Raw genomic sequence first — 24986 nt, 5'->3', positions numbered from 1 at the left:
TTGACATTATCAATTTTTTTTATAAATTTGTCTATTCGACTTATCAATTTTGATGAACGTATGTTATTTTTCCTTTGTCTTAAATAAATTTAGTATTATACATACAAGACTATTTGGTATTTAGTATATTTGTAGATCTTATCTACACAAAAAAGTTCCTCCTATATGTATTTGTGAATTGTTAAACTATTAATTAGAAATGAATAAATATCTATGTTATCTAAAGTGCAATGCCACTAAATTATTGTGATATTTTAAACCAATTTTATAAAAAATAATTTACTAAATCTACTATTTTTTTAATGTTTGGTTACAAATTTATTTCATAGAAATGAATAAATCAAGTATGAATTTCCAATCGGATCAAGAAAGAAGACAATAACAAATGGAGCAACAAAGAGCATACCAGAGACAATACCAGAGAGAGTATTGTAGACGATGACAAGAACAAATGACACAAGCTGAAAGAGAAGAAGAAAGAAGAACGAAAAATGAAGTCCGACGACTAAATTATGCTAGAAGAAGGGAAGGATTGCTAATACAAGAATTGGAATTACAAAATAGGGATAGAATTACTCGTCAACGAACATCCGATGAAGTATCTCATTTTGAAACACAAGGGAGACATGAAGTTGATTTTGAATCAAGTGAGAGGTACAATCAAGCATTACCTGTATTTGTGGAAATGAGTCACGAGAATGAAAATTCAAGAACAACAGAGTGTGTTCCTGAAACACCTCATCATACAAGCCAAAATAGGATAAATTTAGGTGGACAAGGCAACAGAGAAAATATACAAAACCCAACTGTATTTCTTAAGGATAATTTCTATAGATCCGAAATGCAGTTTCGACAACAACTGGATAGCTTGAAAATGCCACAGATGTGTTATATTTGTCAGGAATGCTATCTACGAATGAAAGTGGTCCGTACATCAGAAGGTCCAATATGCAATAGATGTTGACAAGAAAAGGGAAACAATTGTGTTCTTCAAGGCTGTGATCAATCGGCCGCCTTCCGCAGTCAATTTCTAGTGTAACCACCCCAAAGCTGTACACGTCAGCTTCTGGACTGGTTTTACCTATTATGTAGCACTCTGGAGCAACATACCCCTGCATGCCCGCCACCATGGTCGTATGGGAAAACTCCTGGTCATGTTCCATCAGTCTCGCCAAACCAAAATCACCCAACTTGGCATTGAAATCAGAATCCAACATTACGTTGCTTGCCTTCACGTCTCGATGAACGACACGCTGGTCCCACTCTTCGTGGAGATAAACAAGAGCAGAGGCAATGTCACAGGCGATACTATATCTTCGGCTCCAATCAAGCGTATCCTCCTGTTCCCCAAAAATGTGCTTATCCCGATTCCCATTTGGAGAGTACTCGTAGACCAGAAGTAACTCTCCCTTTTCGTGGCACCATCCTAAAAGCCGCACAAGATTACGGTTTGTCAACCTGCTGATTGTTTGAACTTCGGAGACATACTCCTTTCTTCCTAGTCTCGATCCTTGAGCTATTCTTTTCACAGCTAGCGCGTCCCCTGTGCCGGGCAGGATTCCTTTGTAAACGCTGCCGAAGCCGCCTTGTCCAAGCTTTTCTTTCTCGCAGAAATTTCTTGTCGCGGCACTGAGCTCGGCGTAGGAAAAGCTTCGGGGGCCATGACAAAAGCATTCGTCTAGCTCTGGATCGCTCTCTTCCCTAGCCTTACCTTCTCTTCCCCTTTTTCTGAAATACTGCCACCAGCGAACAACTATGAAGCCACATAGGACCACAACAACGAAGAACACGCATATAAAATACACTTTCACAGAAAATCTGTTTGCATTGCCATTTCTAAGTAATTCACCAGGAGGTCCGACTTCCCACGAATATTTAGAAATAAAATTCCAAACTTTTACGGTGTGCGTCTCTGTGTACTCTCCAATGGCAGCCGAGAAGCCAATCTTGATGTACTCTGGTAGACAGTTGCTCAGATCTATTGTGTGGTTAAATAGAGGGATTTTGGGTTTAGAAGAATTATACCAGATAAAGAAGTGCAGAACCTTTTCTACACCGTCATAATCCACCCAGGCATCCCATGTCGCGTTTGTGAGATTTTGGTGTGTAGAGCGATTGAATAGACTAGATGTATTGAGCGGAAAAATCAACTTCGAAAAAATGCTATTGACGTCGATCCCAACATGATTGTCATCAGGATCCCAATCATTGTTGTATGTATCAAACTCCACAGCAACCATCTGATAAGATGATTGTTTAAAGCTTTCCTCATTAAACAAGCCAAGAAATCCACCATAAGCGTCCTCTGGTGGTTCCAGTTCGAATGGTGCCATGAAGAGCGCAAGTCCATCTCCATGATTATCGTATATTTCGTTGTTCAGACCAATATTGAATTGAAAGTAAGTTGAAAAATTGGCCAGAGCCCCAGTAGACCTATTCCATAGCGGAATACGGTCAGTATAATATGCCCAACCAGAACTGTTCTTAAGGTTTCCTGATGCTTCATTTCATGTAAGCTGCAGGGCTCCTTGATTACTCTCTTGATATGTGGCATCATTTTCCCTTTCTATACCTGTTAGAGGAGGGAAGCTAAAAGTAACGTTTCTTGCATGCGATGATAATAGGAAAAGAGCAACACAGGTTAAGAAAAGGAAGGCCCATGTAGGGTGAGTGAATTTAGCCATCCTAATATGTGATTTAGAGGGTCTCTGAGGGTAATTTGTTAGCAATTATATTTTGTAGTGCCTTTCATAGGAAGAAGGCAATTGCAATTGTTCAGCCGATTCCATTTCGAGATAGGAACGAACACATAGGCCTCTCTCTTCATTATTATCTTACAGGATTAGGACCTGCCGATTGGTTAGTCGGGATGGACCTTTGATGGCCCGCAGATTTCATTGAGCTCTTCGTGGACGTAGGGATCAGAGCCCAAGAAAACTCTTTTGATATCAAGCAACGTATAATTCTTGGTGGAAATCCTTGTGGATATTCTAACGAAGTACAAACTAATTGTAAAATACATGGGCTTCTCGTTTGATATTCCATTTCAGTCTTTATGAAGGCAGGCGGGCATGGTGCACAAGACGGTGGATAGCATATAAGTCGAGTTGTTTCTACAAAATGTTAAATGCCTCGTTAGTTTGTTCTCTCTAGATAACTAACTAATTTTATGATTCGGCATTTCCTAGAAAACACATAGAAGTTAAGCATTTCTTGCAGTTGGTCGGATGATTCCATTTTGGCCTACCAACGATTTTGACATTATCATTCCCCCTACACAACATGCAGTGAATTCACAACAATAAAATAAGCTTTTCTAACTATGGACAAGATGGGCCAGCCAATGATAACATACAATCAGCCTACTGTGTTTAACTGTCATACAAATAAGCAAAAAGAACATAAGTACATATCAGAAATGACCTATTAAGTTGTTTTAGGACCACAAAATGCATTTTTTTTTATGTAAAAGAACATTAAATGTTTTACACATTCTTTTGAAACCTTTGGACACGAGTTTCCTACGAAAGAGCATGATCTTTCCAGCATATGGAGCAACCATATGGGCTACTATTCTATCTCCTATTTTTTCCTATAATGGGACCCCAAATACATGGATCCAAGGGGTTTCTAGATTTCTCTATCGATATATATTAAGACAAGAAAAGAAATCTAGCCTTTATGGATTCATCATAAATCATAATATGATCATCTATAAGGAGAGGCCTCTAACTTAAATCTTTCTCAGTTTTTCTAGAATTTAAAATTTGCCTTCTTTATTAACAAATTATTATATTGTAAAACCCTCTTAGGAATATCATAATTTGACTTTCCATGGAAAAATTGTCCTCATTATCAATGATTAAGTTCTTGTAATTCAATTGACATGTATTTTCTTCTCCTTTGCACAGGTTGCTAGGATCCTTTTACTTACAAGAATTCTTTTCTTTTCTTTAGTTTCTTCTATGCTATTACTCTAAAAGCTTTTTTTGATCTTGATGGAGCCTACTTTTTTACACAATTAGAGCTCCCATCTTAGCACAATGATTCAAATTATTAAAAAAATTGAACATTAAGCATGGAAAAAACATCAAATGTAGAAATGATTCATGAAGTTATGATGCAGGTGCATCATAAGGACATCTTAAGAAGTCTAGGAATGGAATTGAAGATAATGCATACAACATTGAACTTTAAATTGGATGAAATTTTACTTGTAGGTACTTGTGATAACATGTAAAATGAGGGAAGACTTGACAAAAATCATGGCTATAGTGTTGTTCAAGATCGCATGGTTCTTGCAAATGTTAATGGAAGCTTATGGGCATACCAATTTAGTTGTATTAATGAGGAAGGACAAATGGAATCAGTAGGACTTCTGATGGAAATTTTAATATCATAGAAACTAGAATTACACATATTGTAAATAAATATTATTTTCTATGTGTTAAGCTTTACAGTCTCAGACAATAAGAGTATTTAACATGCTTGACTTGTAAGTATATGTGCAGTCTTGTGAAGAGAAAAAAGCTTGTATATGACATGTGGAGTCAAGAGGGCATGAAGAGGAAATCAAGAATAGTAGCAAAAACATATTCATAGGTTGGCAACAGTGTAATAGTTCCAATAATGTCATGCTCTCTATGCAATGATATCAAGCAACGTATAATTCTTGGTGGAAATTCTTGTGGATATTGTAATGAAGTAAAAACTAATTGTGAAATACATGGGCTTCTCGTTTGATATTCCATTTTAGTCTTTATGAAGGCAGGCGGGCATGGTGCACAAGACGGTGGATAACATATAAGTGGAGTTGTTTCTACAAAACGTTAAATGCCTCGTTAGTTTGTTCTCTCTAGATAACTAACTGATTTTATGATTCGGCATTTCCTAGAAAACACATAGAAGTTAAGCATTTCTTGCAGTTGGTCGGATGATTCCATTTTGGCCTACCAACGAACAAACAGGCCTCTCCGTGTTGCGTTAAATTTCATTATTGTTTTGTGACGGATAAGCCCTGGGAAATTGCTAGTCATGATGAAACTTCGACGAAATGCATCGAGGTCTTCGTTGACGTTGACATATCATGAAGAGCATGCAAGAGAAATATTTTCGATGTCATCCGCGATGGAATTTTTTGTGAAATGCCTTTGGGCATTACTAAAGAAACACATCGAATACATTGACATTCTCGGCGGTTCTTGTTGCAATGTTCCGCAAGTTTAGTCTTTTCAAGGTGAATAGGCATGGCCCACATAATGCCGAATATCATAAACGTCCAATTTTTCGTATAACATCGTGAGTTTATTTTCTCTAATATTATGATCCAAAATTTCCTAGAAAACAAGAGCACTTAAAGGAGCTGAGGTCCCTCTCTTTTGATCAAAATAGAAGATGAATCTTTTTTTTAAAGATTAGGACATTGGGTGATCACTACAACATGAAGGGGTGTTTTAAGATAATATTGGAGATAATTTTTGAGTAAATTGTTGTAAATGGAGACAAAAAAAAAGTTGTGTATTGTCTTAAGTATTGTCTTTAAGTGAGTGTCTTAGACTATTGTCTTAGAAAGATAGTAAGGAACAACACTATTATTGTGTCTTAGAGATGATTTTATTACTTTTTCTTTATAGAAACTTCTTTAATCTCGCTTATTTTCTTCTTGAAAATAGTTAGAGAAAATATGGTATGAAAATAATAATTTCTATATATATCTATATATATATATATATATATATATATATATATATATATATATATATAGATATATATATATATATATATATATTGCAACGTAATTAATTAATTCATGTTAAGGCATGATGGATTTGAACCACCATCCCTTGCTTGTAATGCAGGGGCTCATCCATTGAGCTAGCACCTTTTAAAAAAAGGAAAAATAATAGTCTAAGGTTTTACAAATAAGAGATACAAGAAGGGAGGAAGGCAGACTGATTGAATGAGTAGGAACATTGATGATGATTTGAGACTTGCATGTGGATAGAGGGTGATAGGCTTTGGTAGCTTTACATCTTGCACTCAAGATTGCATGCTCATCACATAGATGTTGAAACAAATTAGATGGAACTTAAACTTGTTTTAATTGTAAACTTTAATACATGGTTTCAAATGTAATATAATATAATAGAATATAATATAGCTTGCATTCATGAAGCTACTAAAAATTTACCATGATGGAAGGACAAATGAGCCTCCTGGAATAGGAAAGGTTCATATCTGCAGAACACTAGGGATGAAACTATAGTTGTTTCACTAGCAACATCTAAGCTAGGATCCTGCCTATCAATTTTATATGTAGTTCTAATAGAATCCATATTCCCTAGCCTCTACAGACATTTATGGTCATTGTAGGGATCACCAGCTTGCATAATTTAAGGCAAGTCTTAATAATGTATATACCCACTTGAGATAGAGATAGTGATTCATGACTAAAAGCATTCACACAGTTTAACCTTTATACCTAAACAAATATAGTGCTTAGGTGAGCAGTAGTCTTGAGAAGATATTTTATGGCCCTAGCATATGGAAGTCTTTTCATTGGAGAGCTCACTACCATGAATCTACCAAATTGAAAATAGCTCCAAGAGATCATTGAGCTATTTAAGTTAAAATTGGGCATAGATTATTGAGCTAGAAGAGGAGACATTCTTGGGCACTAAGGCTTGACATAACTTTGAAAGTTGGTTGACGGGGTTAATGGGGTGTGATGGAAGGATTGTGATACTTAGACACTATTTTTTCTAGATAGATTAGAATAAGCTTGGGTCAGTGCTATTTCTCAATGATTGGGAATGCCATTAGGAATATTTATCACATCTCTCCTTAAGGAATGATGGTCTCCCATGTAATGAGAAGCTCCATGGTGAAAATTAAATTATTCTATTTAAATAGAAATATATGAGAAAAGAATAGACTCACTGAAAGAAATATTGGAAGATTAAGGACTCATTGGTTTTTCCTATATTCTAAAAAAAAATTAAGTGGAAAGAAAATTTAAACTTATTTGCATAAGAAATGATGGCAAGTCAAGGTCCTCCCTAAGTGATCTACACAAAGTTTGCTTAGACCTTGTAAAGTCTAGTTGGCAACTATTAGTATTTAAACATTAAACCAAATTTCCCCTTTTTTTATTGATGAACTACTAGTTATGAAAATAAGAGGAAAGGTCAAAGAACCATACAATGTGGTTTGATATTTGTCTCATCCTTTATTCATGTGATAATTCTATAAGAGGTTCTTCTTGCAACCACCTGTACCATGTGCTTCCCTTCAACATATTAAAGCCAAGTCAAGTAATGACCAAACTTTGTGTCAAGAGTTTGTCTTACCATTGGCTTGAACAATATGGTATTCATGCTTTGAGTAATGATTATGACAAAAAATGTGAATGGGATATAAGTAAAATTCATAAATGTTTTGTTGATCAAATGCTACAATCTACAATAAAATACAAGCTCACCATGCTTAACTAACCAAGGCAGACTATTGTCTAGCATACAGATGTCTATCTAGTATGTAGAGTTAAGGCTTTCAAAATTCAGTAGTTGACCTTCCAAAAAATGCTGCAAACATGCTATGGAAAAATTGTACTCATTATCAATGATTAAGTTCTTGTAATTCAATTGACATGCATTTTCTTCTCCTTTGCACAGGTTGCTAGGATCATTTTACTTACAAGAATTCTTTTCTTTTCTTTAGTTTCTTCTATGCTATTACTTTAAAAGCTTTTTTTGATCTTGATGGAGCCTTTTTACAAGAATTCTTTTCTTTTCTTTAGTTTCTTCTATGCTATTACTTTAAAAGCTTTTTTTGATCTTGATGGAGCCTACTTTTTTACACAATTAGAGGTCCCATCTTAGCACAATGACTCAAATTATTAAAAAAATTGGACATTAAGCATGGAAAAAACATCAAATGTAGAAATGATTCATGAAGTTATGATGCAGGTGCATCATAAGGACATCTTAAGAAGTCTAGGAATGGAATTGAAGATAATGCATACATCATTGAACTTTAAATTGGATGAAATTTTACTTGTAGGTACTTGTGATAACATGTAAAATGAGGGAAGACTTGACAACAATCATGGCTATAGTGCTGTTCAAGATCGCATGGTTCTTGCAAATGTTAATGGAAGCTTAGGGGTATACCAATTTAGTTGTAGTAATGAGGAAGGACAAATGGAATTATTAGGACCTCTGATGGAAATTGTAATATCATAGAAACTAGGATTACACATATTGTAAATAAATATTATTTTCTATGTGTTAAGCTTTACAGTCTCAGACAATAGGAGTATTTAACATGCTTGACTTGTAAGTATATGTGCACTCTTGTGAAGAGAAACAAGCCTGTATATGACATGTGGAGTCAAGAGGGGATGAAGAGGAAATCAAGAATAGTAGCAAAAACATATTCATAGGCTGGCAACAGTATAATAGTTCCAATAATGTCATGCTCTATATGAAATGATTTCATAAAACATATCAATTAATAAAAGGATAGCTCCATTGATGTCTACCACCTACAACACTCAGAAGCTCATGGCAATAGCAGAGTTATATCTTTGTCAAACATACAAGCTCCCACCTACACCTTTACTTTGAATGTCTTAGACTAAATTATTATATCTTTACTCATTTAGCTTAGGATGTAGCAGTATAATAGTTCCAGTGTCATGCTCTATATGCAATGATTTCATAAAACGTATCAGTTGAGAAAAGAACAACTTCATTGATGTCTACCAGCTACAACACTCAAAAGCCCATGCCAATAACAGAGTTATATCTTTGTCAAACATACAAGCTCAATTATTATATCTTTACTCATTTAGCTTAGGACATAAATATTTAATTTAAACTAGACTAATCTAAGTCCTCTAAGGATTATTAAAATTATCTACATTTATTTATCCAAATTACAAGAATTATCAATAATTAGAAATAATTTACGAATAAACAATTTTAAAAAAATTAATCATTTAATGACAAATGAAAATCTATTTTTAATTTTATTTTGAGGCAATATAAGACAAGAGGAAACCTATTTTTTAGTTTGTTTGTTGTTCCATTTGTAATTTAAGGTCCCCAATGCTACTTTTATCCCTTACCATTGTAAGAATAGGGCCCCAAAATGTGAGAAATTCTGAATCTAGAAACAAAAATGTACTCATTGAGTGAGTTGTGAAAATGTCAACATGCATGCAAAAAATTTTGATAGACGATTGATGTTGGAAAATATTTATTGGCAAAATGCACAAAATCGAATTATAATAGACTCAAAATTTTCCATGTTTGTAAATATTTTGATGTTATATACTAGGAAAAAAAATTTAAAAACAAATCTTAAGCAATTCCAAATCAAAATCCATTCCAACCAATGAAGAAATGGTAGTTTAAAATTATTAACACATTGTAATGTTTTTTTTATTGCCCAGGCTAGAGTGGACGGGGACGATAAAATAGACAACTGAAATGCAAGGACAATGTAAGATTACTTAATACTTTTTAAATATGACATTTAATACTATAGTTACAACTGTCGTGGGTGAATGCCTCTCCATTTATAGTTCCAGATTGTTCCTAAATTTCTCGTGAATTGTTGTAGACCTTTTGGATCTATTCTAGAGTCTATGATGATTTTTAAGTTCCTTGCAAACAAAAGTGAAGATTGATTTGATATTTGTTTTTCCTTTTGGGGTCACTATCAAAAGTTATCTGTAATTTTTTGTTGTCATCAAATTTGTGAGTTTTTGACAGATTATTGAAATACAATTTTGTAGATAAATTTGTGCAAGGTTTTCTCCCCCTTCCACATTGAGATTGTGTGTTAAGTTGTACAAATATTAGGTTTGTTAAGGATATTTACTGTAGTAGAGCTTAAATCTGGTATGATTTCCCCCATTTCGTAGTCCAGTCTTTAGATTTTATGATAAAGGAGAGGTGATTGCATTAGTTTTTCTATGATTAGAATTCTTAAGTCATTGGTTTCTGTTATTTAAATTTCAAATATGAAGATTTTGTTATTCTATTTGTGGTGGCTATTTCTTTCATGCCACTCCAAAATTATTCAACCATCAGGATAACTATTACACGATGTTGTAGTTTTCCATTTATTTAAACTCTTTTTTCTATTATTGTCTGTCTCAGTATCTACAGGTTTGGTGATGTATAGGGTATTTTTTTTTGGTGGCAAGCAAGTTTATATATATTGTGATTTCTCCATTTAAAAATTTCTTATCTTTTCAAATGTATTGCACTGTATCATATTTGTGAGCTAGAGAAAGATTTTAGATTTGTAATAATAGAGTAAGGATGAATGTATTAGAAGAGTTGATTAAGTGCATAGTTATATGAAACGACCGATGGAGGATTCACTACCTAGTTGGAACATCATGGAGTTGAACATTAACCATCGAATGTGGAGTGCATCATCTAGAATTTGTCATACAGCTTAAAAGGTGTGATACAATGACAATCACTCTTTGTTATTTGTATTTGGATATCTCACATGGAAGAAAAAATACTCTAGACCAATATGGTGCTCTTGATATTTTAATGCTAATATTGTTTACTCTTTTAACATTTAAAACACATATGATACACATATAATACTAAGCACCTCGTCCTTATATGATATAATATAAAATTTCACCCGATATTGCTCACTTCGCAACATTTGACTAAATATCTTTAAACCCTCCCAAATAATAATCCACTCATCTTGCCAAACTGTAATCTTGGGACACTAGATGGGAAAGTGTTTTCGATATCAAGCGATATGGCATTCTTAGTGGAAATCCTCGTGGATATTCTATCAAAGTACAAAACTGACATTGAAATTCAGTGGCTTCTTGTTTGATATTACATTTTAGTCTTTTTGAAGGCAGACAAGCATGGTGCAGAAGATGGTGTTTAGCATATAAGTCGAGTCATTTTTATAAAACGTTAAATTGCTTGTTAGTTTGTTGTCTCTATTTTACTTACTGATTTTATGATTTGGCATTCCCTAAAAACACACATAGAAATTGAGCATTTCTTAATGCAGTCGGTTGGGTGATTACATTTTGACATACCAACGAACACATAGGCCTCTCCGCGTTGCATTAAGTTTCATTATTATTTTTTTACCGATAAGACCTAGGAAATTGTTGGTGATGATGAAACCTCGACGACACGCAGGTTCCATCAAGGCCTTGGTTGAGATATGAAGAGCCTGCAAGAGAAATATTTTCGATGTCATCCGCTACGGTATTTGTCGTGGAATTCCTTTGGCCATTACAAACGAAAAACATCGAACAGGTTGAAACTCTCGGGGGTTCTTGTTGTGATGTTCCACAAGTTCAATCTTTTTCGAGGCAAATAGGCATGGTTCACAAATGCCAGATATCATAGACATCCATTTTTTTGTATAGTATTTTAATGCCTCGTCAGTTTGTTTTCTCTAAGTGGCGTTAATTAAGTCGAGAGGCTTCTACAATGGGAGCACATTTTGTTGTAAACAATATAACATTTTGAAAAAAATTGACAGGTAGTTGAACAGTTATACCGCGTCCTTTATTGAAATTCCATTTGGACTTGACCAGCAATGCTTAACACTGACACTTCACATTCCCTCATTAACCACACTGTATTTTTGGTTTGAACGCTTCGATATTTCCAAACACTAAACACGCATCCTGCGAGTCCGTAATTGCAAACATCAGGTCCAGTCGGGTCGTCATCAAATAACAGTTTATTGCTAACAGTGTGAAGACACATTTAGACATTTCTAAATATATTTCGTCATCATTCACTCGAGCAAGAAGAAAGCCAATAATCTGTTATGAAAAGAAAACCAAATGTCTTGCCTTATGCTCCATTTTTACGCGTTACATGTTTTCAATTCTTTGAAGTTGAACCATCACACATCAACATTATATATGGCAAGAGCCTATTTTCTTTTTTATTCAACATTGTATTGAACAACAGGATCAATATTCTGATTTCTATTCAACATTGGATTGAGTAACAAGATCAATATTATGATTTCTATTCAACATTAGATTGAGCAACAGGATCATTATTCTGAGTATGTATTTTTATGTGTTTTGATTTCTTTTATGTTTGAAACTTTTATTTTGTTGTTTTTTCTTTTTTTCAAAGCTCTATAATTTCCTTAATTTTTCTTAGAAACCTTGATAGAATAGAAATTCTTCTCAATTAGAAACATTGTAGATTTGTATTTCTTCCATTTTAGAAACTTTTATTGTGTAGTTTTTTCCTATTTTGAAATCTGCATAGTTTCCTTAAATTTTCTTAGAAACTTTGTTATACTAGAAATTCTACTCAATTGCAGATTTCTTTCTATTTCTTTCTCTTCATTCAAAACATTAGATTTTTAGAATTTAGATATTATAGTATTAATTAATCTGACTTCTTCATTAGATTATTTGAATCAATGATTATATTCCTCTATCTATTATTAAAATAACATTACAAAGCTATTTTAAAATAACATTAATAATGGTAATTGTTTGCAATTTTTATAATTATATATTTTAATTTTTAATTTTTATTAATGAGTAGTAATCTTTTTAATAGATAGATCAATTTTAATATATAAAATTTTAGATTATACTATTTTTCATGTTATATTGTTAAAATTCAGATATGCTCTCAAATTATTGATATTAGAAAAACTTTTAAATTTCTTTTGATTTATTTACTATGTGAATTAATAATAATAATTGTTTGCAATTTTTTATAATTATATGTTTTACAATTAAATAAATTTTTTCTTGAGAAATATATTAGTATAAAATTATGATTTAGTTAAATTAATATTCAAAATATTTTAACAAGAATAAAAAATGTAGTAGTAGGTGGGTTCAACGTTGTTTTTAGATTTGATCTTGTAAGATTTTAAATCTTTATATAAGTGTTGCATTCTATCAACTATCATCATCGTGTTGAAGAGTAGTTGATAGATTTTAGATCAACTAATTATATAGTATGGGTCATGTGAACTATTATCATGATGTTAAATAAAAGTAGATGAGATTTAATCAATTATAGCTCCTACAAACTGTTATTAAGATTTTCAACAAAAGTAGAATAATTTTTAAGCAACTAATTATATGCTATAGGTCCTATGAAATATTATTGTACTATTAAATTAAAGTAGATGGATTTGAGATTAGCTAATTATACTATTATAGGTTTTATCAACTACTATCATGATATTAAATAGTAGTCGAATAATTTAGATAAGCTCATTATACATCATGAAACAATTTAAATCTAATACTTTAAGGAAACTCTCTAATAAAATAGGAGTTGTTTTTTTAAGAAATAGAAAATTGATTTGAAGCCAATCCATTATATAGTTTATCAAACATCCAAATTTAGATAAATAAACATAGATACACATGTACAATTATAATTAATTTATATATTTATAATGCATGATACATTAGTTTTTATTAATGAGTAGTAATATTTTTAATAGATAGATACTTTTTAATATATAAAATTTTAGATTATACTATTTTTCATTTTATATTGATTGATCAATATTATTGTATTGTTGTTATGCATCTTTTGAGAATAGACTTATGGGAAAATAATTTTTTATTGCGTGATAATAAAAGAAAGTTTAAAATTATAGGTATCATTTAGTTATGTATTTTTAAAGAACCAAATTTATGAAAAAATAATTGTTAAAAACTTTGTTAGAATAGAAACTACATGGTATCTACCTTGTCTTGTCATGTATGTAAGAAGTAGGTCCTAGCCCTTCATATAATCTCTAACATTTTGTTCAAATTTTCTCAAATTTATAAATTTCAACCTTATATTAAAATAGATTAGAAAAGTTCAATTAGATCTACCAACTAAGTCTGAAAGATTAATACACATTTAAATGAAATGATGCATCAGGAAATTTAAATTTTATATTTAAGAATGTCTTTTAATTTTTATAAATTTTATTCTACTTATAAATCTCAATTTTAACGTCTATCAAAATATGAAGAATATAAAAAACAATATTTCATGAAATGTTATCTATTTTCTCCTTAATATTTGAAGTTAGGTTTTACTATTAAATTTTTAAGTCAAAGATTAGAACATTATATAAATAATATTAAGAAGATATAAGTTTTTTGTTAAAAGAAATTAAATGCGTAGAATTATGTGAATAAGAAAGAATCAAACAAATCTTCTTCTCTTTCAAATACCAATTTATTGCTATATATGCATAGGTTGATTCTTGTCATTTTGATACTGACCATTTTTTATCCTTACATTATAGATATCAGAAAAAAATTAACTATGGATGCTCAACAAAATAATTCTGAGAACAGTATCACAAGCCCACTTCTTCCAAATGACTTGGTGCAATGAAGCCAAATTGTTCAAACTTATTTGGCTAGATTGGGAACAATCATTTCTGAGTCTTGTGAAAAAATTACAGATGAAATTCATAATGCGAGCTTTCATGTTCGAGGTGTCCAAGATTCTCAAATCTTGCAGATGGGACAATATACAAAGGAAATTCATGATGCATGGAAGAAATCATTTGGGTTCTTTGAATTTATGAAAGACATTTGCTATGATGAAGAGCACATGGATGGCGAAAATAACCTTTTCGTCATTGATGAATTCCACATGTTTTTGCATCACTATAATGAAATCTAGGAGTCATATTATTTGACATTATCAATTTTTTTTATTAATTTGTCTGTTCGACTTACCAATTTTGATGAACGTATGTTATTTTTCCTTTGTCTTAAATAAATTTAGTATTATACATACAAGACTATTTGGTATTTAGTATATTTGTAGATCTTATCTACACAAAAAAGTTCCTCCTATATGTATTTGTGAATTGTTAAACTATTAATTAGAAATGAATAAATATCTATCTTATCTAAAGTGCAATGCCACTAAATTAATGTGATATTTTAAACCAATTTTTTAAAAAATAATTTACTAAATCTACTATTTTTTCATTGTTTGGTTACAAATTTATTTCATAGAAATGAATAAATCAAGTATGAATTTCCAATCGGATGAAGAAAGAAGACAATACCAAATGGAGCAACAAAGAGCATACCAGAGAGAATACCAAAGAGAGTATTGTAGATGATGACAAGAACACATGACACAAGCTGAAAGAGGAGAAGAAAGAAGAATGAAAAATGAAGTCCAACGACTAAAATATGATAGAAGAAGGGCAGGATTTGCTAATACAAGAATTGGAATTACAAAATAGGGATAGAATTACTCATGAACGAACATCTGATGAAGTATCTCATTTTGAAACAAAAGGGAGACATGAAGTTGATTTTGAATCAAGTGAGAGGTACAATCAAGCATTACCTGTATTTGTGGAAATGAGTCACCAGAATGAAAATTCAAGAACAAGAGAGCGTGTTCCTGATCTTGAAACACCTCATCCGACAAGAAAAAATAGGATAAATTTAGGTGGACAAGGCACCAGAGAAAATATACAAAACCCAACTGTATTTCTTAAGGATAATTTCTATAGATCCCAAATGCAGTTTCGACAACAACTGGATAGCTTGAAAATGCCACAGATGTGTTATATTTTTTAGGAATGCTATCTATGAATGAAAGTGGTCCGTACATCAGAAGGTCCAGTATGCAATAGATGTTGACAAGAAAAGGGAAAAAATTGTGTTCTTCAAGGCTGTGATCAATCGGCTGCCTTCTGTAGGCAATTTCTAGTGTAACTGCCCGAAAGCTGTACACGTCAGCTTTTGGACTGGTTTTCCCTGTTATGTAGCACTCTGGAGCAACATCGCGTGCCTACCACCATGGTCATATGGGAAGCCTCCTGGTCACGTTCCATCAGTCTCGCCAAACCAAAATCACCCAACTTGGCATTGAAATCAGAATCCAACATTACGTTGCTTGCCTTCACGTCTCGATGAACGACACGCTGGTCCCACTCTTCGTGGAGATAAACAAGAGCAAAGGCAATGTCACAGGCGATACTATATCTTCGGCTCCAATCCAGCGTATCCTCCTCTTCCCCAAAAATGTGTTTATCCAGAATCCCATTTGGCAAGTACTCATAGAACAGAAGTAACTCTCCCTTTTCGTAGCACCATCCTAAAAGCCGCACAAGATTACGGTGTCTCAACCTGCTGATTGTTTGAACTTCGGAGACATACTCCTTTCTTCCTTGTCTCGATCTTTGAGCTATTCTTTTCACAGCCAGCGCCTCCCCGGTGCCGGGCAGGATTCCTTTGTAAACGCTGCCGAAGCCGCCTTGTCCAAGCTTTTCTTTCTCGCAAAAATTTCCTATCGCGACACTGAGCTCGGCATAGGAAAAGCTTTGGGAGCCATGAGAACATTATTCGTCCAGCTTTGGATCTCTCTCTTCGCTAGCCTTACCTTCTCTTCCCCTTTTTCTAAAATACTGCCACCAGCAAACAACTATGAAGCCACATAGGACCACAACAACGAAGAACACACATATCAAATAAACTTTCACAGAAAATCTGTTTGCATTGCCATTTCTAAGTAACTCACCAGTAGGTCTGACTTCCCACGAATATTTAGAAGTAAAATTCCAAACTTTTACGGTGTGTGTCTCTGTGTACTCTCCAATGGCAGCCGAGAAGCCAATCTTGATGTACTTTGGTAGACAGTTGCTCAGATCTATTGTGTGGTTAAATAGAGGGATTTTGGGTTTAGAAGAATTATACCAGAGAAAGAAGTGCAGAACCTTTTCTATACCGTCATAAACCACCCAGGCATCCCATGTTGCGTTTGTGAGATTTTGGTGTCTAGAGCAATTAAATAGATTGGATGTACTGAGCGGAAAAATGAACTTTGAGAAAATGCTATTGACGTCGATCTCAACATGATTGTCATTAGGATTGTAATCGTTGTTGTATGTATCAAACTCCATAGCAACCATCTGATAAGATGATTGTTTAAAGCTTTCCTCATTAAAAAGGCAAGAAATCCACCATAAGCGTCCTCTGGTGGTTCCAGCTCGAATGGTGCCATCAAGAGCGCAAGTCCATCTCCATGTTTATCATATATTTCATTGTTGAGATCAATATTGAATTGAAAGTAAGTTGAAAAATTGGCCAGAGCCGCAGTAGACCTATTCCATAACGGGATACGATCAGTATAATACGCCAAGCCAGAACTGCTCTTAAGGTTCCCTGATGCTTCATTTCGTGTAAGCTGCAGGGCTCCTTGATTACTCTCTTGATATGTGGCATCATTTTTCCTTTCTATACCTATAAGAGGAGGGAAGCTAAAAGTAACGTTTCCTGCATGCGATGATAATATGAAAAGAGCAACACAAGTTAAGAAAAGGAAGGCCCGTGTAGGGTGAGTGAATTTAGCCATCCTAATATGTGATTTAGAGGGTCTCTGAGGGTAATTTGTTAGCAATTATATTTTGTAGTGCCTTTCATAGGAAGAAGGCTATTGCAATTGTTCAGCCGATTCCATTTCGAGATAGGAACGAACACATAGGCTTCTCTCTTCATTATTATCTTACAGGATTAGGACCTGCCAATTCGTTAGTCGGGATGGACCTTCGATGGCCCACAGGTTTCATCGAGCTCTTCATGGACGTAGGGATCAGAGCCCAAGAAAACTCTTTTTGATATCAAGCAACGTATAATTCTTGGTGGAAATCCTTAAGGATATTCTAACCAAGTACAAACTAATTGTGAAATACATGGGCTTCTCGTTTGATATTCCATTTCAGTGTTTATGAAGGCAGGCAGGCATGGTGCACAAGACGGTGGATAGCATATAAGTGGAGTTGTTTATACAAAATGTTAAATGCCTCGTTAGTTTGTTCTCTTTAGATAACTAACTGATTTTATGATTCGGCATTTCCTAGAAAACACATAGAAGTTAAGCATTTCTTGCTGTTGGTCGGGTGATTCCATTTTGGCCTACCAACGAACAGATAGGCCTCTTCGTGTTGCGTTAAATTTCATTATTGTTTTGTGACGGATAAGCCCTAGGAAATTGCTAGTCACGATGAAACTTCGACGAAACGCATCAAGGTCTTCGTTGACGTTGACATATCATGAAGAACTTGCAGGAGAAATATTTTTGATGTCATCCGCTACAGAATTTGTTGTGGAATGCCTTTGGGCATTACTAAAGAAACACATCGAATACGTTGAAATTCTCGGCGGTTCTTGTTGCAACGTTCTGCAAGTTTAGTCTTTTCAAGGCGAATAGGCATGGCCCACAAAATGCCGGATATCATAAACGTCCAATTTTCCGTATAACATCGTGAGTTTGTTTTCTCTAATATTATGATCCGGAATTTCCTAGAAAACAAAAGCAATTAAAGGAGCTGAGGTCCCTCTCTTTTGATCAAAATGGAAGATGATTTTTTTTTTAAGGATTAGGAAATTGGGTGATCACTACAACATGAAGGGTGGTTTTAAGATAATATTGGAGATAATTTTTGAGTAAATTGTTGTAAATGGAGACAAAAAAAGAGTTGTGTATTGTCTTAAGTATTTTTTTTAAGTGAGTGTCTTAGAAAGACAATAAGGAACAACACTATTATTGTGTCTTAGAGATGATTTTAATTTTTTCTTTATAGAAATGTCTTTAATCTCGCTTATTTTCTTCTTGAAAATAGTTAGAGAAAAGATGGTATGAAAATAATAAGTTCTATATATATATATATATATATATATATATATATATATATATTGCAATGTAATTAATTAATTCATGTTAAGGCATGATGGACTTGAACAACCATCCCTTGCTTGTAATGCAGGGGCTCATCCATTGAGCTAGTACCTTCTAAAATAAGGAAAAATAATAGTCTAAGGTTTTACAAATAAGAGATACAAGAAGGGAGCAAGGCAGACTGATTCAATGAGTAGGAACATTGATGATGACTTGAGACTTGCATGTGGATAGATGGTGATAGGCTCTGGTAGCTTTACATCTTGCACTCAAGATTGCATGCTCATCACATAGATGTTGAAACAAATTAGATGGAACTTAAACTTGTTTTAATTGTAAAACTTTAATACATGGTTTCAAATGTTTCTTAAAAGGCTAAAGCTTTTGATAGTTTTTAAAAAACTAAACTCTAATTAAAAAACCTTTACAAGTATGTTCTCTACATGTGCTGACTTGAGGCTTTGGAAATGGGTATGCACATACAACAACAGAGAAATATTTTAGCTAAAATTGACCTCATAGACACGTACACCTAATTTGGAAGTAAACACAGGCATGACAAGTATTTTTCATCACCACATACTACTTAAGTCAATCAACACTGTTACTTTTTTCTTCTTTAAGAAACCCACTACCTTGAGAGTTTGTAGTGCAGTAAAACCTAAAATTGCATGATAAGAAATGATTTTTTGAGAATCATGTGATTCCTCACCTAACTCCTTATCCTCCTCTAATATGGGTTGATCCTCTTCTTCCTCACTTGGACCTTCAATATACAACAATTTATTTTCACTACATTTATGTCATTGACTGTATTTGCTATCACAATTTAAATACAACACTTTTTCTCTTTTCTCCTCAATTTTTTTTGGATTCAACCTAGTAGGTTGAGAAAGAGAAGTTGTTGAGAATCCCTTTTCTCTTGTCACATTAGCCCATTTCTTTCTAGGAATCAAGAACTTCTCCTCTACTCTAGATGCCAATATAAAAGACTCGTTTCTTCAGATAGGACTAAACATGTGTACCTCATATTGAATGTGATTTGTTATACTACCACTAATAAATCATTCAAGTTCTCATCTATAATTGTCTCCACTCTTAAGGATATATTTTGGAATTTTTGAATATAATCCTTAATTGATCTTATTTTTTGTAGCTTAGCAAGATGGCTAAAGAAGTTGTCTATCACATTATTGCTATATTGTGCTTGGAGTTCTTCTATAGCAATTGACAATGATATAGTGAGACTCATTTTCCACTGATGAGTACAAAGCCAAGGATACCGAATGACTTGATTTTGTTTTATATATAAGGAAGTGATTGTGACCTTTTGTCAATATAAGGTTTGATGTACTTCAAAACAAATCTCCATTTGGTTTATCAATGTTAGGGGATCCTTACCATCAAACTTGCACATATCCACCTTTGGAAAAAAATTCTTGGATCCCATAATAGTATTAAAATTTCTATCATTTTTAGTTGACTCAAATGTTTCATCTTGATTTCTTGAGAACTCCTTCCTTGTTTTATTCATATAGGTGCTTAACATGATTTATATATCTGATACATCTCCTCATAGGTCACAAATATCTCTCTTAAGCTCTTACTTGAGCTTACATTTTTCATCATTGGGATTACTATCCTCTATTGTTTCCCAATCATTATTAGAGGATTTCCCCAATATGGTAGCATTCTTTTTGCCTCTTTTTGGAGGCCCCATCATGATGGAAGCCAATATTTTTGAAATAAATCACACAAATGAAATGTAAATTCTCCAAAACTTCTTTTTAACTGTAACTTACTAAGGCCAAGATACGCTTACTCAGAACAAATCCAAAAAAATTGTGAATTTTTTGCCTTGACAGTGAATTTTCCTAATTTTGTAATAAATTTCTTATTTTTGCTTCAATTTCTCCAAGACTTGAAATATAGGCTCCTCTACTATGTATTAAAAAACTCAATACAAATTATACTTCAATTTGACAGGATGTGAAAGATATGTAGATCTCAATAAGTTGTATAGAAATAGTAATTCTGCAATAATTTGCTAAAATTTTCTCCAATTCCTCTAAAATTGTACTATATATTATTTAATATGGTCTTGAAAAACCATTTAAAAATATTTTAAATTTTTTCTAAAATCTAAAAGTTATGCTCTTCCCAAAATTGCCTCCAATGTTGACAAAAAATCTTGCCTCTATGGTGCCAAGATCATGCTCTGATACCACTTGTAATTAAATAACTTGTACAATGGAAGAGATAATATGAAATATTATACAAATACTTGATAATAATTGAGAGTAATAGGCCATTTTTGAGGGGGAAAGCTCCAAATATCTCCATTGAGAACACACTTCACAATATGTTCTTGAAATAAGACTCACAACCTCCTATATATACCTAATTATACTTAGGCTAAATAAACACAACCCTATATAACACCTAGGCTTACCTACCTACCTAAATAATAATATAATAATGATGACACATGAATTAATTAAGGACTAAGATAACCACAAGTTGACAATTCATAACCCTATATAACCAATATTAAGAGTATAGCAACCCCCCCCCCCCCCCCCGACCCAAACTCTTAATTATTTTAAATATTCTAACAATTGGTGTTAGAGCTTTAGTACTTGTAGAGAGAAGTTTAACAATATCCAGAGCTAAAGATCATGGAATACAAAAGAGACATACCAAATTTGAACAAAGAAAATTTTCCTACATGGAATAAGTTGATGAGGCTACATATAGCTAGTATTGGTGATGTTGCTTTGGATTTTTTGGACGGTACATATGTGGACATAGAAACAGTCCCTCTGATTGCTCAACAAATGAAAGGAAAGAAACAACATAATCAGTCAATGTTGGAGATTGTTTCATCCCTAAGCTATGTTGATTTTGATGACCTAAAGGAATGCAATAATTCAAAGGAAATTTGGGAAAAATTGAAGACCACCTAAGGAGGATACGATAATGTCTTGCGAGCCAAATCAGAATGTCTAAGAGGTAAGTTTGATGAAATGAGAATGACAAAAGGTGAGAACATAATGCAGTATTGCACACAAATTAAAGAATTTTTCAATACTATTAAAGGAGCTAAATGAAAGATTGAAGATAAAACAATAATTAGCAAGGTATTGAGAACTCTACTTCCTATTTATGCTATTAGGGTTTCTACAATACAAGAACTAAGATGTACACTAGGTAATGACCTAACCCAAGAATGTGTAATTGGTAGGTTTACTTCTTTTGAGATTCAAATTTTGATAGTTACGCTTCTGCTACTATTAAATCTTCTTTAAAATCACAACTGGTTCTTAGCAAGAAAGGAAAGGGAAAGCATGTGAAAAATGGCAATGATACCTCTGATGATGAACTTGATGAACTTGAGGCACTGATAGCTAGGAGATTTGGAAGAGGCAAAGGAAAATACAAAGGTAAACTTCCCATAATATATTTTTAATGCAACAAGGTTGGTCTTAGTGCTGCAAGGTGTCTTAACAGAGAGGACATGAATGAAAGAAAGGCGAGAAAATACAAAGGAAGAAGAGATTACTAATACTTCAAGAAGAACAAGGACTACAAGGAAAAAGGTAAGAAATATTGTTATATTGTTGAAGAAGAAACTGATAGTGAATCTAAAAGTAATGATGAAGAGGTAATCTATGTTGCTATAAAAGAATAATTTGATGAAGATGAGAAAATTATTTTAATCTCTTATGTGAATAAAATTGGTAGGTGGATAATTTATAGTGATTTCTCTAATCACATGATTGATTATAGAAGTAAATTTGAGGACATTGGACCATACAAGGGTGGTTGTCTTAAATTTGGTAATGATGTTCCATGTCTTGTGAAAGATAAAGGGAAAATTCAACTAATTGATAAAATCAAATGTGACAATGTTTATTGGGTTGAAGGACTTAACTATAATCTGTTGAGTGTTTCACACTAGTATAAATTAGGTTACAAAGTTGAATTTCATCATAGAAAGGACAAAATATTTGATCCTAGTGGCAAACTGATTGGAAGTGGTGATCAAACAAGAAGTAACTTGTTCTACCTAGATTTATCTAATGATACATGTTTGTTTGCAAAATATGAAGATATTTGGTTATGGCACAAGAGGTTATGTCATGTGAATTTTGACAATTTGGTTAGCATTAGTAAAATGAAAAGAATAAGAAGTTTTCCAAAACTGAAGAAACCTAACAATGCTATGTGCAAAAAATGTCAATTAGGAATAATGACAAAGTCTAGTTTCAAGAGAAAAACATATTCATCTAATGAAATTTTGGAATTAGTTCATACTGACTTATGTGGACCTATTGGAGTTCAAAGCTACTATGGAGATGAATATTTTATTCTATTTGTTGATGACTGCTCTAGAAAGATGAATGTGATGTTTCTTAAAGAAAAATTTGAAACCTTTTAGTTGTTTAAGTGGTATTTGGCCAGAGTTGAAAAGGAGACAAGGAAGAGTCTAAAGTATTTGAGATCTAATAGACATGGAAAATTAATTTCTAATAAGTTCAACATATTCTGCAAAGATAGAGGAATCAAAAGATAGATGTCTGCACAATGATAGCCCCTATTTTCACTAAGCCAAAAATTTGAAATTTATTGTGAAAAAACTTTGAATTATGTTGCATTGATAGGGTTTATACTTTATTTGTTATCAATTTCCAGAAAAAATATAACCTAGTTAGGGTTTTCCCTAGCCTAGTGTTGAAAATCTTGCCCTAGTGGAATATTTTAATATCCTAAGGTTGTGTCTTTACCCTTCTCATGGAAAGAATTTATAAAATCCACAATCATTTTTCTCCTTTACCCTAGGTTTTGTTTCAAGTGAAAGATTGTATGGTATCTTTAAATCATGTGATATGATCCTACAATTGGGGTTTAGGCATCTAGTGATGATCTTAAGATTTCCCTCTGCCAATGTTATGATATAAGAGTTACCAAAGGTTCATGAAAGAAAATGTTGAGGGTTAAGATCTTACAATGTGATATATGGTCGTAGTATTGTAGGTGTTCAAAATGAAGCTTCCAATCTTATGATTACCCTTGTGTTGTATTATCTTAAGTGTCTCACAAAAGGAGTTTGGAGTTAAGTTGTGAGATGTTACAACAAGCTAGCATTCAGGCGATCGTAAAAGAAAAAATGGAGACTCTCAACCATGTGATAATGTGTGGGTTGTAAGATTGTAATGGATCTGAAGTGAAAAGGTTATGAATAGTTATGATCTTATGATAAATAGGAGATCGAGACATCTTAAAGGTTTTCAAAGAGACCTCCAAAGATACAAAACATTTTGATGATAAGATTGTAGGAGAAAAGTATGATGTGTCTAATGGCATGATAATGAAGTGATTGTAAGATCGCATAGATCAAAATGATAAATCAAGGGGGGGCTAAGTACATTTCATCACATTTTGAGAAACATGCTAGTTCATATCTTTTGATGACATGGTAAATGATTTATCATAGGATCATGAAGGCTATTTTCAAATCTTATGATAATGTGACAAGGATTTTAAGTCAAAGGATCATGAGATCATAAAGCCAAAGTTACCCACTTAAGATGATACAAAGGGATTAAATGTTAGAGTTTTTCATAAGATCACAAACCCTAGTTTGACCTGAAAAAGTGAACTTTCCTTTTTTGAGTTGGAGAATGATAGAACGCCCATGAAAAATGAAGTTTGATTAAGGTACCAAAGTTCTTGGGATGGATAGTTATGTGGACACTCCATTTGAGGTAACAAACAACACTAAATTTAAAGCTTGAGCATGCATAATATCAATGCACAAAGAATTTTGATGAAAGTATGCACAGCATAGAAACATTCTGTAAGCTAGTAATTCATTACCTTTTGCAAAGAGAAGAGATTTCCAGCAATCGTAGAGTTTTCAATGTGAACAAATTATTGTTTTTAGAGCTTGTTGCAGGGTTTTCTAGTCTTATAGTCTACTTTATAGATGTTTGACAAAGAATTAGAAGAGATTCAAACCTAAAACATGGAAGTTGCATAAACTTCATGTTAGTGAAATAGGATTTGTAACTTGTAATAGCACTTGTGGATTTTTATGTGTTCTCCAAGTTACTATATGAATGAATATATATGTGTGAAATAAAAAGGCATGTCTCTTGAAGAGACATGTCTCTTTAACATATTAACTTACATTAATTATAGTTATAAAAAAAGTAATATACACTCAATATATTATAATTTTTATAAAACAATATATATCACTCT

General features: G+C 32.9%; 2 protein-coding genes across 2 annotated transcripts; both read right to left on the bottom strand.

Moving 5' to 3' along the window:
• Nucleotides 1-815: 815 nt before the first annotated feature.
• LOC149558898 (L-type lectin-domain containing receptor kinase IX.1-like) lies at nucleotides 816-11780 on the bottom strand. The gene is made up of 3 exons (XM_089831093.1): nucleotides 11623-11780; nucleotides 11187-11288; nucleotides 816-2433 (listed from the first exon to the last, which is right to left on the bottom strand). Exons 1-3 carry the CDS (start codon nucleotides 11778-11780, stop codon nucleotides 816-818), a joined length of 1878 nt encoding a protein of 625 aa, XP_089687219.1.
• A 3997-nt stretch (nucleotides 11781-15777) lies between these two features.
• LOC149558897 (L-type lectin-domain containing receptor kinase IX.1-like) lies at nucleotides 15778-18279 on the bottom strand. The gene is made up of 4 exons (XM_089831092.1): nucleotides 18189-18279; nucleotides 16951-17317; nucleotides 16451-16846; nucleotides 15778-16363 (listed from the first exon to the last, which is right to left on the bottom strand). The coding sequence occupies exons 1-4, from the start codon at nucleotides 18277-18279 to the stop codon at nucleotides 15778-15780; spliced, it is 1440 nt and encodes a 479-aa protein (XP_089687218.1).
• Between the last annotated feature and the right edge of the window lie 6707 nt (nucleotides 18280-24986).

Source organism: Cupressus sempervirens, chromosome 5 (genome assembly GCF_028749045.1).
Source record: "Cupressus sempervirens isolate cs-2001-9-10 chromosome 5, ASM2874904v1, whole genome shotgun sequence".
NCBI classification, from domain to species: domain Eukaryota; kingdom Viridiplantae; phylum Streptophyta; class Pinopsida; order Cupressales; family Cupressaceae; genus Cupressus; species Cupressus sempervirens.
The sequence above is the reverse complement of the archived record's forward strand: the minus strand, read 5'-3'. Positions and strand labels throughout refer to the sequence as shown.

Coding starts and splice junctions, on each gene's coding strand:
- LOC149558898 (XM_089831093.1), bottom strand. CDS start 11,780: ATGTGTCTTCACACTGTTAGCAATAAACTGTTATTTGATGACGACCCG. Junction 11,289..11,622: donor TTAATGAGGGAATGTGAAGT/GTCAGTGTTAAG, acceptor TAATGGCCAAAG/GAATTCCACGACAAATACCG. Junction 2,434..11,186: donor GGAACCTGCGTGTCGTCGAG/GTTTCATCATCA, acceptor GCTATGGAATAG/GTCTACTGGGGCTCTGGCCA.
- LOC149558897 (XM_089831092.1), bottom strand. CDS start 18,279: ATGATATCCGGCATTTTGTGGGCCATGCCTATTCGCCTTGAAAAGACT. Junction 17,318..18,188: donor GAACCGCCGAGAATTTCAAC/GTATTCGATGTG, acceptor CATCGCATGCAG/GAAACGTTACTTTTAGCTTC. Junction 16,847..16,950: donor AACAATCATCTTATCAGATG/GTTGCTATGGAG, acceptor TTTTCCGCTCAG/TACATCCAATCTATTTAATT.